The 14,902-nt window shown below is 43.0% G+C and overlaps 1 protein-coding gene and 1 long non-coding RNA gene across 2 annotated transcripts; one reads left to right on the top strand and one right to left on the bottom strand.

Annotated features, from left to right (window-relative positions):
* Positions 1–2,465: 2,465 nt before the first annotated feature.
* LOC132450692 (uncharacterized) lies at positions 2,466–3,316 on the top strand. Its single transcript, XR_009523899.1, has 3 exons — positions 2,466–2,600; positions 2,742–3,071; positions 3,156–3,316. It is a non-coding gene; the product is annotated as an uncharacterized LOC132450692 (long non-coding RNA).
* A 3,115-nt stretch (positions 3,317–6,431) lies between these two features.
* Positions 6,432–14,054, bottom strand: LOC132451270 (transmembrane protein 196). Its single transcript, XM_060043635.1, is given in 5 exon segments — positions 6,432–8,495; positions 8,780–8,928; positions 9,877–10,015; positions 13,085–13,141; positions 13,505–14,054. Coding segments are annotated over 5 exon segments (582 nt in total). The 5' UTR covers positions 13,670–14,054; the 3' UTR covers positions 6,432–8,423.
* Between the last annotated feature and the right edge of the window lie 848 nt (positions 14,055–14,902).

Below are 14,902 nucleotides of genomic sequence, written 5' to 3' on the forward strand. Positions count from 1 at the left end.
TACAAATGCGGCAAAAATGTGTAAAAACGGCTTATAGGTAGAACATTTGGTGAACTTTGGCCTCTAGGGCGCGCTGTCATTAATGAAAATGTGCTTTAACTCCTCCCTCTTCAAATTAGTATATTTCAAACTTTTTTTCGATGTCTGGGGATACTGTCAAACCTCTTCATATAGCTAATAAATTATTTTTCATGGAAACATCACAATTTGGCTGCCATGTTGAAAGTTGTCCAAATCAATTATACTACATATCCAGACAGCACAAATTCTGTACAATCTTTATGAAACTTGCCCGATATGATCAGCCCAAACTGAACAAATGCGTCAAGCAGCTTTTTCAATTCAAAACAGTTTTGCCGTGATAGCAAATCAAACTTGAAGGCGAGGCCGCCAAACAGGAGATAAGCCCATTTCTCAGCAACTCTTTAACATATCATAGCCAAACTTGGTACATAGACTCATGACTCATTCTGGAGACACCCAAACAGTTTGGTGACCTTTAACCTCAGAGGGACGTCAAACAGGAAGTGAGCTCTTATCTCTGCAAGACTTTCATGTATCCAAACCAAACTTGGCTCATAGTCTTATGACTCTGTCCTGATGATCCTGATGGTGACATTTGACCTCTAGGGGGGCATTAAAACCAAAGCGAGTGTGATCACTTCTCAGTCTATCTTTTATTTTGTGATGTGAAACTTGTTGAAGGTTGTGTGTCTGACGTAGATCTATCTTCTTGCTCTGGCTACTCTGACTCCCACTAGTGATGTCATGCGGGGCAGATTTTCAAAACGACTTGTAAGGCTAATCACACTCACACTTGGTGCCATAATATGTCCCCTTTGATAAACATATCCAGCAGTTACTACACAGCAAATACATGAGTGTTAAAAGGTTAGGGACGGTGTTGAATATAGAGTGTTGGTGTTATTTTAACACCACGCAGTTATGAAATAGCACTGCTAGTGTTGCCTGTGACTTATTTGCGTTGTCAAATCAGAGTGTTAAAGGCACCCAGTGCAACTTTATGTAAACATTCAATGAAAAATAAACATTCAATTTCTAGTCTTTTTTACACGTAGTAAGTTTCAATAACTCCATACCATTACATATCGACATTCAAGGAGCAAAGATGAGACGTCGTTGTGTGGTGAGAACTGATAGAAAATCGTAAACAACAACAATCGCCGGTGGGGAGAAGCCATTTTTCCATTGACTGGAAGCCTGCTTTATTTATTGTAGGTTACAAAAAATAAAGAAAATGGCGGCATTGTTGTTGTTATCGATTTTGTATCAGTTCTCACTGATAGTGAGAACTTTATCAAAATTACTATATCAACTGTGGTTAATAGTTGGGAAATAACAGTAAGTGTTTTGGATCTCAGTTTCAGCTAAATTCAACCTGCCAAATTAATCTGATGTGGACCTGAAGGACTCCTCAGGAGTTGATGTAGATGCTGACATTTTTGATGAGTTAGTGAGATCTGCTGCAGTATCGTTCAAGGTGTTCACTGAGGACTCTGGTAAGACACAGAAACGCCCCTCCCATTGCATTTACATTTAGGACATTTAGCAGATGCTTTTGTCTAGAGTGAATTAGTACATCTGTCAATAGGAACAGAAACAACAATATTGTTATTGTTACAACTGCAGATGTCAGAGAGCAAATATGCAAGATCAGGCCACTGTGGTGATGTTGCCTTATGCAAAATATATTTCCCAACTAATGTTAAATATTATAACCCCCCCCCCCATCCCTTTTCTTCCCTTAGCTGAGAAAGAGGTCTCTGAGGCCTCCTTCTGCTCAGAATAGGGATCATTCTCACCCATTGAGTCTGTGAGGTCATTCTCATCAGTTGAGTCTATGAGTTCAGGCTCCACTGTTATTACAGAATGCACCAAAGCACGGAGAAGGCAACTGGTAGAAGGACCACCTGACAGTAAGGCAGCAAAAGATGTAAGTTGTTCTTAGGTTGTTGGTAGGATGTCAAAAAAAATTCAAAATGCATAGCAAGTTTACATGCAACCTCTATATTACAGATGGTCTATGTAGCTCTACATCAAAAAACTGGGGGTGAAGACATATTCAAAGAGTACAACGCAACCAAAGGCCTTTCTGATCAAACAAGAAGGAAACTCGTCAACATCCTGGTGGCAGATATGGTCGAGAGTCATGGGTAAGTGACCAATAAAATACAACCCCAATTCCAGAAGAATTAAGACACTGTGTACAATGTTAATGAAAACAGAATGCTATGATTAACAAATTCTGAAAACCCTTTATTTAATTGTGAATAGTGCAAAGACCAACATATCAACTGTTGACAGAGAAAAAAGTTTCTGATGCCAGTTAACCTAATTAGTTGTGAAATGTTCCTTCTTTTGTTGTCTATTACACAACTTTACTAGCGTTTTGTTGCCCCCGTCCCAACTTTTTTGAGATGTGTTGCTGGCATAAAATTCATAATGTGCTTATATTTCAAACTGACCCTATCTTGCTATGGTGTAGGAGGGTCCCACCAATCAATGTCCGCGTGACCTATGCCCTAGGAATAGTCACCCTTTTCCCCAATTTGAAGGATAAGGCTTCACCAACTGGTTATGTGAGTATTATGCAACAGGAACCTCTCATTTAGTCTTGGTCATGTATAGAGAAAAGCCTTATTTTGGGGTCCTGATACAGACATCAGCTTTGATGGATTTTAATATTGACAGTGTGTCTTGCCTGTGTTCTTGTCTGACAGGAACATTACTACGATCCTCACAGTGGCCAAGGTTACCTGGCCTACAGATTGAAAACGGTTCAGCGCAATACCACAAGTGACTTAAAGAGGAGCCCCAAGTCTGCGGATCAACATGGCCCTAAGACCCTGCGTGAGACATCAACATCTGAGCAGCTGTCAGGTGATGAATGCAGAGAAGCGATGTCCATGATGAAGCATTCAGCAGACCAACCAGTTGTTAAGGAGAAAATGAAGGCAACCTTCAAGCACCGTCAGAGTATGCTACACGATCCAGACCAGTCTTTAGTTATCCTAGATCACTTCCCCCGATTCTTGGATACACCAGGCTTGGTAAGAATTATAGAGACTTGCTTGATGTACCAGTTATTAAATGTGTTGTGTACCATGTTTTAATATAGTTTCTGTCTGTGTTAGATTAACCAAGACTTCACAATGCTATTTGGAGAAGATGTCTCGGGCAAGTTTATTGCAAAATGGCCAACGTTCTACAAACCTAGGATTATCGCTGTCTGCAAAGGCCTTCGCCCTGGTACTCATGTGGATGACCTTCTGTCCGCTCAAGAGGAATCGAATGATTATGGTAAGTGTCCACGGATTGTGTTTGCTAGTGTTCTTCATATGCGCTTATTAACTATGACTGTGTACTGATGGGGTGTGGGTGTTGCCATACTAATCCACTAGGATGGGACAGTGACTTGGCAGCTATCCTCCTGCTCGTTCATCTCTTGCCTCCAATCGCAAAAGGAAAAAGACATGGGAAAATCAGTGCCACTGAAGCTGCTGACCATGTGGTCAAGTTCATGAAGGTATGTTCAGGACATAGATAGTGACTGAATGTTGCTTCACCTCTTTTAACACTTAATTTACCTATGATTTGTCACTTTCTTGGTCAGCTGTTTGAAAGATCCCTCTCGCAGTAGTTAAAGGGACACACCAACATTTAGGGAAATTATTTATTATTTATCGTCTCCTTCTTGTCTCTGTGCGTGCAGTAACTCAATCTGACATACTCACTACTAGCCTAGTTTTGCATAGCTTATTGAGGTGGGCAGAAGCAACAAGCAGAGATAGAACATCAGACTGAGTTACTGCACACACAGTAACGAGAAGTGTATGTATCATCTTATACAACTTTGGGGGATAATATTTAAAATATTGGCAAGTTCCTTTAAAAGACAAGATATTGTTTACATAAAATAATGCTCTTAAAATGATTTGGAGATATTTTATTCACTGCTGTGGTGGCACTGTAATCAAGGAGGCCAAGATGATGAGAGATAATTAATTATTATTTATGTACGTTGCCCTTTGTTGACTAGACATTTAGTAGATCCCAAAAAAGCTCTGCTTTTAACGTGCCATGTCATTCAGAGGTGTTTAGACGCCTATCCAGCTATAAGAAGAGGCTTATATAAGAGGCTTATATAAGAAGCCTCTTTGGTGTGTAAACAAATTACTGTTCCTAATTTCCCCTCCAACACTCTTAGGTGGGGACGAGCATGGTGATATTCCTGGACAGATTTGGATCAGCACAGCCCTTCCTCCTCTATGTTGGAGAAAAGAAGAGTAGTATCCAAAAGTTTTACGTCATCCTCGATCAGAAGGCCATTCCATGCGTGGCGCAGACAGCTGTGGCTGCCTTCGATGAACTGTTTAAGGCCCACTTCGTCTTTGCTGTATCCTACGATGAGGCCTTGTGCAACTTCTACACCTTCATTCAGACTACCGTATATGGGATTGACGTCGGCACTACAAAAGAGAGTCCACGGGTCAAGGAAATCCGGGCAAAAGTTGATCATATTGAGGTTTGAAAATGTTCACCTGCAAGCACAAAAGTTGCTCCGTTTTTTTTCAACATTTGAAGTTTGGTCATGCGTTGTACCCAGGACGTACATTGCGTTTGAAATGTGGAGAGAATGGGTGTTCTTCTGTTTTTTACACATATTGTGGATTCAAGAAACATTTATTGAGAGTACATGGAGACTGTGTAGCTTCAAATTCTATTGTTCCTTTGGACAATGTTCTTTCTTTCTTATTCTCTACAAACTTTGGGACCTATCTCCTTCCTACATTTTTAACTATAGAGACTCCATTCTAATCTTCAAATGTTCAGAATAGCTTGGAATCGCTCGCTTCTTTTCCGTTTTTTTTAAAAAAAATTATACTTTTTAAGATATTCTACTTTTAAAATACTGTACTGTTTAAGACGTAATAACTAAATCAATTTTCTACCGTTTATCTTCGTTCAAACCATTTCAATAATATGAATTTCGATATCATTTAAACTTTATTCTGAATCACAGTTTTAGTTTCATACCTACAGAAGAGGATTAGGTCCACACAGGGGATTAGGTCCACACAGAATTCTGAGAATTCTGAGAATTCTGAGAATTGAGAATTCTGACTTTGAGAATTCTGATTTTTTAAATCAGAATTCTGACTTTAATATCAGAATTCTGAGAATAATGTCAGAATTCTGTCTTTAAACTCAGAATCCTGACATTAATCTCAAAATTCTGACTCTAATCTCAGAATTCTGATACCAAAGATATAAAAGGTGAGTGAAAGTTTCACTCACCTTTAGGTCTACCATTAACGAAATGGCTTCTTCTTCTTCCTCCTACTGCATAAAGTAAAGTGTCTCTCCCACAGAGGTTGGTCCTTACAGGTAGGCCTACCCGTAGTTCTGACTTTAATTTCAGAATTCAGACTTTTTTCTCTGAATACTGAGATTAATGTCAGAAATCTGAGTTTAAAATCAGAATTCTGAGATTAAAGTCAGAATTCGGACATTAATCTCCGTATTCTGAGAATAAAGTCATAACTTAATTATTTTATTATGTCTGGCCCTAATCGTCTTCCGTACATACCGGCTTTAATTTTCATTTGATTTACGTTGACGCTGGAGCGTGAGGACGTTCAGCAGTGTTGCCAGATTGGGCGGTTTCCCCAATCTATTGAGCTACTTTTAATCATGCACCAGTTCGCTATTCTCTTAAAGACACACACACACACACACACACACACACACACACACACACACACACACACACACACACACACACACACACACACACACACACACATTCACATTCACAAGCAGCAGTTGCAGATTCTCTTGGCATGTATGTTGTGGTCCTTGTGATAGAGAGTGACGTGGCCCCTTCGTCAGCGATAGCTCCTATTGGAGTGTACTGCAGAGATCCCAAAGCAAAACGAGTGTGCACAGACACACAAACACACACACACAAGCACACACATCAGTTTTGAGTCCCCTCCGAAGTAAGCAAGGATCATTTTGGGCTATTCAACAGCTTTGATGTGGTCAGTGCTGTTGTACAGTATATCAATATATGAGGTTAGCTTACCGCTATCAGGTTACTTTATATGTGAAGAGAAAGCAATAAGTCCAAAACCTAAATGATTAAAAAGACAATCTGCCTGTTTTTGCATGTGTGTGTGCAAGTGTGTGTATAAAACGGCCTTTAAGCCTATATTTGTAGGAAGTCTTGTATCCGGTGGAATGATTTGCGGCGAATTATTTTTCTATTGTCTATATATATTCACTATGTATCAATATCATTCTTTTATTTATGATGCAGAATGGACCTGGTGGTTATTGTAAGCATTTGAATAACGGATTGGAATTGTTGCGTCATAAATATTTGTAATGGCTTCCATAGTTTTCTTCAAATAGGGCTTGAAGTGGATATTTCTAGTAATGTGTGTGTTTGTGTGCATGTGTGTGCACGTGTGTATGTGTGTGTGTGTGTGTGTGTGTGTGTGTGTGTGTGTGTGTGTGTGTGTGTGTGTGTGTGTGTGTGTGTGTGTGTGTGTGTGTGTGTGTGTGCGAGGACGTGCATATGTCTTGTAGGCTACATCATCTCTTGATCAAGCCTGACAAACAGCAACATAAGCAAGGTGCATTAACAGTGTTACATTTATTTCAGTTTTTATAAGAAGCTTATAGAAAAATATGTTTGGTGTACGGATATTGACCAGTTAAATACAAGCAGCAATGTAAATTACGAATTGTTCTATTTTCACTTGATATATATATCCACAACAATGCTATACTGCTGGCTGTACCAGGAATCTGCATTCATAATAAGGAAGACCGAGGGAGATATAGAAAGAGACAGAGGTAAAGAGAAGGCGAGAGAGAGAGAGAGCGATAGAGAGACATAGAGAGAGATAGAGAGACAGATTGACAGAGAGAGAGAGAGAGAGAGAGACAGACAGACAGACAGACAGACAGAGAGACAGACATACAGACATACAGACAGACAGACAGAGAGACAGACAGAGAGAGAGAGAAATAGACGAAGAACAGGTACAGAAAACAACGGTAGCTCTTGATAAAAAATAAACAACAGCATGCCGTGTTTGTGCTATTTCCTCGGAGGCGTATGGTACGATTGGATATTATCGACGTAGTTCTTCCTGCTGAATAGACAAAATCATAGGTTCCATCACGCAGACGTTCCTCACCTGAAGTATCAGTAAAAATAGCGGCCATTGGTCGTGTGTCACGTCAAACGCACACTTTTGATATGTTCATGCAGTACCTGCCAAGCCTTAAAGTGTATTCCGATGAAAAATTAACCCAGAGTCTTTTCGGCATGAAACCCATGAAATAAGCCCGCCAGACACTTTTTTTCATTGATAATCGAGTACAGAGTGTGCCTGCGAATGCCCGGAGCAATGTAACAACCCCAATGGCTTCCATGTTATTGGCTAAGGGCAGTGTGAACGCTTCCAAATCGACATTTTAACCAAAATATTGCTCAAAATAGCCCCAAACCTCTGCAGTAGCATGTGTAGGGTCCCTACACATAAAACGAAGCATCAAAAAGTAGATTAGCATAGAAGGAGTTTATCAAAGAAGATTGTTTTCCATGTGCCTTGCCGGTAGGTCCATGGTTCAAGGAAATCCAATAATAATATAATAGAGGCACCAACATTTTTAAAACAGCCAAGTATCAAGAGGGGATATTGTTAAGTTCAATTTGTTGGCGCCTCTATTATATTATTTACAGTAGCCGGTAATCTACTTTAGTGGACTTCCTGGAAACATGAACCTACCGGTAAGGCACAGACTTGGAATATAGTATTTTTTAATAACCTCCCGGTACACAAACTAAGTTGATAATGCTTTGTTTTATATGCAGGGACCCTAGTCATGCTACTGCAGAGGTTTGGTGCTATTTTGAGCAATATTAGTTTCCAGCTTCCAAATTTTCCATTTGGAAGCGTTCACACTGCCCTTAGCAAATAACATGGAAGCTATTTGAGCTGTTACATTGCTCCGGGCATTCGAGGGCAAGCTCTATACTCGATTATCATTGAATAAAAATGTCTCTAGGGCTTATTTTATGGGTTTTTATGCCGAAAAATACCCTGGGTTAAATTTTCGCCGAAATTACACTTTAATTCCCCTTTGTTCCCAAAGATAACATGTTCTGCCTCACTTCCAATGAGGAAGACAATAGCTGATCACTGACACACTCTCTCCTCTCTGCAGAGTGTACACAAGTAGTCAATCCAGACAGGTCCATGGATGCCGCTGAACGCAAGTACAGCCCAAATTGCGCACCATGTTGTATTTGTTTCAACCATGGAGGGTTTCAACGGGCCTGAGCGAAACCCCTTCCAAGAGATGCTGTCCGGAGCGCCTGGTCGTTATAGTGATGTACTGCTGTTTCCGTTATAAGAAATCTGGGGAATGCCGTTACTGGAGTTCTCTAGGATCTCCTATTATGGGGGGCACACACACTCACACACACACACACACACACACACACACACACACACACACACACACACACACACACACACACACACACACACACACACACACACACACACACACACACACACACACTGTTGCATCATTATCAGTTTCATATTTGTACTATCACTGACAATAATTCCTGCCACCCATCAGAGAAAAACACAGTGCCATTTGCTTACCCTATCATCTACTGTTTGCACACTGTTAACATGTGTTTTTCTTCATCATCAGTTTTGTATTATACTTATCAATTATGCTGCCATGTCTGCCGTACCTTCTCGGCCATCTCGTGGGAGTGGTGCAAAGAGTGCTCTCTCTCCAGGAACATCCTCTGCTGCTCCGAGCTGGCAAGCCGGCAGGTCAGCCAGGCGGACAGCGTGCAGGAGGAGATGCCTGCAGGACAGACAGACAGAAGACACAGTGTCCTGAATGGAGGAGCCCCAACAGAGATTCAGTAGTATTCATTTCATTCCTTCATTCATGAATAGAATTTTCCAGAGGAATGATGGATTTTGTGTTTGGAAGCAATCTAAACTTAACAAGGAGATGTCTTTGGGAGGTGAACAGGATTTCGTGTGTGTCGGCGGCTGTCAGTACAGTCCTCGTAAGCGGTCGCCCGACGGCACGCACGTCATTCACCAAACTGACAGCGGGACCGGCTACCAGTTACCCTCCTCTCCCTCCACTCCTCCTGACAGCCCCCTATACGTTGCTCCGGTCTCTCTCTTTAACGTCTTCTCTCATCATCGCTGGTGTCGGGCCCTCCGCCTCTCTCCCCTCTGTTAGGGTTCTCCGCTGCTCTCTCTGTCGGTCTGTGGGTGCTAGGGTTCTCCGCTGCTCTCTCTGTCGGTCTGTGGGTGCTGGGGGGTGCGCCTGCAGATTCCTCCCCGGTACATCATCTGCTGCTGTTCCTGCTTCACATCTGTGGTTCATCTTCTCATCCCAAAGCAGTATATCCACTCCGGTTTTCAAGCCACTCTTTGCCAGTTCGTAATAGACTCTGAACAGTTTGTATAGCTCCTTAGCCCATCTGTAAAATCCTTCTTTCTAAGAATTATCTTGACCTACCTGCCTAACCTGTCTTTCCTTGTTCCCTAGTTCCATGCTCCTCAGCCCCTCTGTCAGGACTCAGCTGGACCCATACCGGATTCCCACCATTCTCCAGCCCCTCGGATTCTCAATAAATGCCTCTGTACCGTCAATCTTCTCCTGCCTACCCTGTGTGGTGCATTTGGGTCAACTACCTCTCCCCTGAGATCATTACAGCCGGCACGCAGCCTGTGGCCTGTGGCCTGTGGCCTGTGGCGTATGGCGTGGGGGTTCACTGGTGTCTCCGGGTACCTAGACAGGCCAGTGTCATGGCCGCCAGATGGACCGAGTGCATGGCGGTGTCCGGCCTCTTGCTCAGCGCACGCACAAACTGGAAGTTGAGGATCCCCCCGATCAGACCACAGATACAGCAGGCGGAAAACACAATCATCTGGGGAAGGGTAGAGACAGACAGGTGGACAGACAGGTGGGAAGACGGATGGACAAACAGAAAGACAGAAAGGGGAAAAGAATGACAGATTTGTGGACGGAAAGATGTACAGTGGGATAGGCAGATGGGCAGATGGGCCGATTGAAAGACCAACAGACAGATGGACAGAGAAAAACCGGCCAATAGACACAGACCAATATAGAGATAGACAGACAGACAGACAGACAGACAGACAGACAGACAGACAGACAGACAGACAGACAGACAGACAGACAGATAAACATAGACAAACAGGCCGATGGACACAGACAGAAGACAGACAGTCAGACAGACAGACAGATGAGCAGACCGACATATCGGCCAATGGACACAGACAGACAGAGAGACAGAGAGACGGACAGACGTGCAGGCAAACAGACATAAAGATTGTTTATTTTGTATCTGCCAGTTGATGTGATTTATTTGAACTGCAGTGATCATCACAACAAATACAACTACCTCAGTTAGTTTGGTTAAAATGCGTTTCAGCAGCAGACGGAGCCAGACTCAACAAACGGAGAGAAGGAGAAGACAGGAGAGAGGGTTCATGACAACATATCCTTGGTGTGTGTGTCACAAATTGTGTGATTGTGTGAATTGAGTGATTTACAAACCAGGAATGATTTGAATGTTATTACTCTCCTGCTTCTGAACCGGCCCCTTCAATGACTCATATGCCTTAGTCCTAAACAAATCATATTCTCTATTAGAAAATTGGATCACTTTAAATGCCACTACTCTAGAGATATTGCACTGGCAGTGATGTGCTTGTTGCACACACAGTCTGTGTGTGTGTATGTGTGTTTGTATTTATAAGTGTGAGTGTGTGTCTGTGTGACCAGGTTACTCTTTTTAATCAAATTTACTGCATAATGTACCTTATGATAAATCGCAATTTATTAAAGCCTTCCACAAACCAATGGTGGAGTGCGTGTGTACTTGCTTTTTTTAAACCTGCCCTTTTTAAGGGCAGGTTTACTTTCACTCACAACCAACACACTAAAGCACACACACACACACACACACACACACACACACACACACACACACACACACACACACACACACACACACACACACACACACACACACACACAAACTTACCCACAATAACACACACATATTACTGACTGCATGGAAAAGGATTGCTTGGTTTCAGTCATCACAGAGAGGAGGGGCTTCAGGGAAGATGTATTGGAAAGTGTGAACACAAGGCAAGCTAATGGAATCATTCCCCCACACAGAGACAGCAGATAAAATAGATTGGAGGACGGATAGAGTTGAAAATGAACAAGGGAGCAAGAGGGCAAGACTGAGCTAGAGAGAGAGAGAGAGAGAGAGAGAGAGAGAGAGAGAAAGTGAGGTGAGAATGAAGATCGCTGAATTGAAACTGATTGATGAAAAGGTTAATGAGGAAAGATGGAGAGAAACAGAAAGAGAAAGAGAGCGATATAGAGAGAAAGGAAGAGAGAGAGAGAGAGAGAGAGAGAGAGAGAGAGAGAGAGAGAGAGAGAGAGAGAGAGAGAGAGAGAGAGAGAGAGAGAGAGAGAGAAAGAGAGAGAGAGAGAGAGAGAGAGGAAGAGGGGGAATGAAACAGTGACAGGTGGGATAATGTTACTGTTACAGCAAATCACACGGTATCGATCAATCCTTAAAACCCAGTCTGGCAGGGAGAGACAAAGACAGAGAAAGGCAAAGGGAGGAGAAGTGCAGAGGGACAAGATTCAAATCAAAATGTAAAGTTTTTTTTTTTTTTTTAATACACTTCTTCTGATGGGGTTCTGTCTGAAATTATAAACTGCTGAATTGTTGGGCCCTAACCAGAGAGACATTACTAAACCAAAATAACAAGAAGTGTTAGATATCAGATGGTGGTGCTGGGCTGACTTTTTTCGGAAAGTACTTAAACATTTAGCTCAAATCACTCCTTTATGCTAGTATTATGGGCTGATCTCAGTTGGAAAGTTGTATAAACTACTTTCACATGACACTAGCGTTATTTTTAGTCGTCACTGTAAGGGAGAGAGAAAGTGAGGTAGAGAGATAGATGGAGAAAGGGTGAGAGATAGAGCAGGGCAAGAGAGAGAGACGGAGAGAGAGAGCAGGAGAGATATGCTTGCTCAGGGCTGGTCACGAGAAGCAAGACAGAGGGCGTACGAAGAGAGACAGAAATGAAACAGAAACAGAATCGCAGTGTGTGCATGTGTGTGTGTGTGTGTGTGTGTGTGAGTGTGTGTGTGTGTGTGTGTGTGTGTGTGTGTGTGTGTGTGTGTGTGTGTGTGTGTGTGTGTGTGTGTGTGTGTGTGTGTGTGTGTGTGTGTGTGTGTGTGTGTGTGTGTGTGTGTGTAAGGTACAGACAGAGGAGGAGAGGTGACTGCTTGTCTCCTCTGGTTTCCTCTGATGACTGAGCTCAGGACGCTCAGTACGCGGTGGAGGACAGACGTGTGCGTGGAAACATGCACTCGCAAACACAGGCGCGCAGCAAGCAGACTCTCATACCTACAGTGGGTTTATAGCATGTCACTGAGACACTATGGGAGCAGGTCGGAGGTCAGAGTGCAAACATGAAAAAAAGGACCACAAAAAATAATCTGACGCTGACGACTGACTGGTGAAAGTGTGCGGTTAGCCTTTTTGCACAAAACACAACGGGCCATGAAAGAGAATTATTCACATTTGATTTATTACATGATGTTATGAATCAAATATTTATAACATATATAATATAAATCAAAAACATACATGATATGTTCTCTTCGAAGATTGGTGTTTGTTTATTGTAGTAAAACTGCCACATAAAAAATAAATCAGCTTTAACCTTGAGAGCCGATCTGGATGGCTTTACTCCTGCGTACAGCATCTGAAGCACTAGTCAATGACTGAGTGTATCGATGATAGACATGAGATATAGATTTAGAACTAAGATGTGGTTAGACTGATGGACTGACAAGAACAAGAGCCAATTTACCATCTTGAGACCAAAGGGATCACACAGTTAATCAAGCGTTCTCCTCCAGGGGTTTTACTCACGATAAGACCAGTTCTCTTTCGGGCACACAGCATCCCACATACCCCACACACCAGGAACTAGAAACAAGTGGATTAGAAGGTAGAAATAACAGCTTAGCCAGGTAGTCTACAATGTGTTAACACACTGTTGTCCTTATACGTGAATATTCATAAAATACATACATAAATATAAGACATCTAAATCATATGTTGCCCAAACTCAATCATATGTCGGCATAGAAATATATATACAAATTAAAATAGCATTTGGAATAATTAAGATTCAGTTGTGCACAGTTATTTATGTGTTTTAAAATTGCCCCCCTTAATGACTATTACAATTAATAGAAACGGAAGCAAGCATATTTTATAAGTTTTTTTCAACTTGAAATCTCTATATATTTTTTTTCAACTCAGCATATTATCACCAAGGTAACGTACACAGAGTCCGCTCCAAACCGGCGACGCGTCGCCCTGCTGCGGCTTGTACTCGTCTCGTATCCAGCTGATACCCACGGCCCCCAGGACGATGCTGGCCACGCCCAGGCCCACCTCCACAACCGACAGCAGCAGCAGGCTCCACAGGATCTTGCGGCTGGAGCACATCTTGCCCGGGCATTGCTCCACACGAGGAGACCAGTGAGACTATGTTTAGAGCGGGGATGCGCTTCCTTTTTTCGTGCAAACACAGCGTCTATCTAATCCATAACTCCTTCGGTTTACCGCGGAGAGTTTCCACTACAACATTAAATAAATACCGTAAGTGAAAACTAGCGCTCAGAGACGGAACTTGGGAATCTTTTTAAAGGTAAAGCGCTCGTCGTGAGGTTTGTTGAAACTTGATCCGTGTTGAGAGAGAGCAACGTGTGATGGCTGGTGCTGTCTATGGTACCTATACACTCCTGCGCACTCAAAGGTTTACACACACTGTTCTCTCACACCCTCTTTCCATCTCTCTCCCTCTCACTCTCTCTCCATCTCGCCCTTTCTCGCTCTCTCTTTCTTCACCCCCCCCCTCTCTGAGACAGAGGGAGACAATCTTCCCGCCCCATTACATTCAGTGGCAAAACTGGCGCGCTCACCCCCCCCCCCCCCCACCCCACACACACACACATACACATATGCACGCTCGACAACATCAAAATCCATCGTCAAAACCGCATTCAGGGAAAGTAATTTATGAATATAAATGAAGTTTTCCTAACTTATCATCATATTTAATTTTGGTGTGAAAAGACTCATTCCATTTAATTTCCTTCCCCTTCCATTTTTTATCTTTGACACAATGAATGTGTTGAATCTGCCCGTCCTAAACATACCTTTGCCACCTGCCACTTGACCACGCCCACCTCACCTGTTGGGGGTGGTGGAGCCTATAAACCAACCACCGGAACCATCGGACTCTCCCTGACCGGTTTCACCTGACTTACGTGAAACGTCGGATGGACACGAAGGGACCGAGGCAGGCGAAGGCGTACAGCAGCGGGCCCGACCTTCCTGGTGACGGGGAATGGACCCACGAAGCGTGGCGCAAGCTTCTTCGATGGGACCTTGAGATGTAAGTCCTTGGCTGACAACCACACTCTCTGTCCTGGCTGATAGTCTGGAGCCGGCCGTCTCCTGCAGTCGGCCGCTCTCTTAACCCGGTCCCCCTGTCGAATCAGGACCTGGCGGGCGGCTATCGAGATGCTTCGACAGCGTCGGATCATGGCATGGGCAGAGGGAACCGACACTACCAGCTCGTTGTCTGGAAATACTGGTGGTTGATAACAGTAAACACAGTGAAATGGTGAAAACCCTGTGGCAGAAGTGGGTTACGAGTTGTGCGCATACTCTACC

This window comes from Gadus macrocephalus, chromosome 22 (assembly GCF_031168955.1).
Source record: "Gadus macrocephalus chromosome 22, ASM3116895v1".
Lineage (NCBI taxonomy): Eukaryota > Metazoa > Chordata > Actinopteri > Gadiformes > Gadidae > Gadus > Gadus macrocephalus.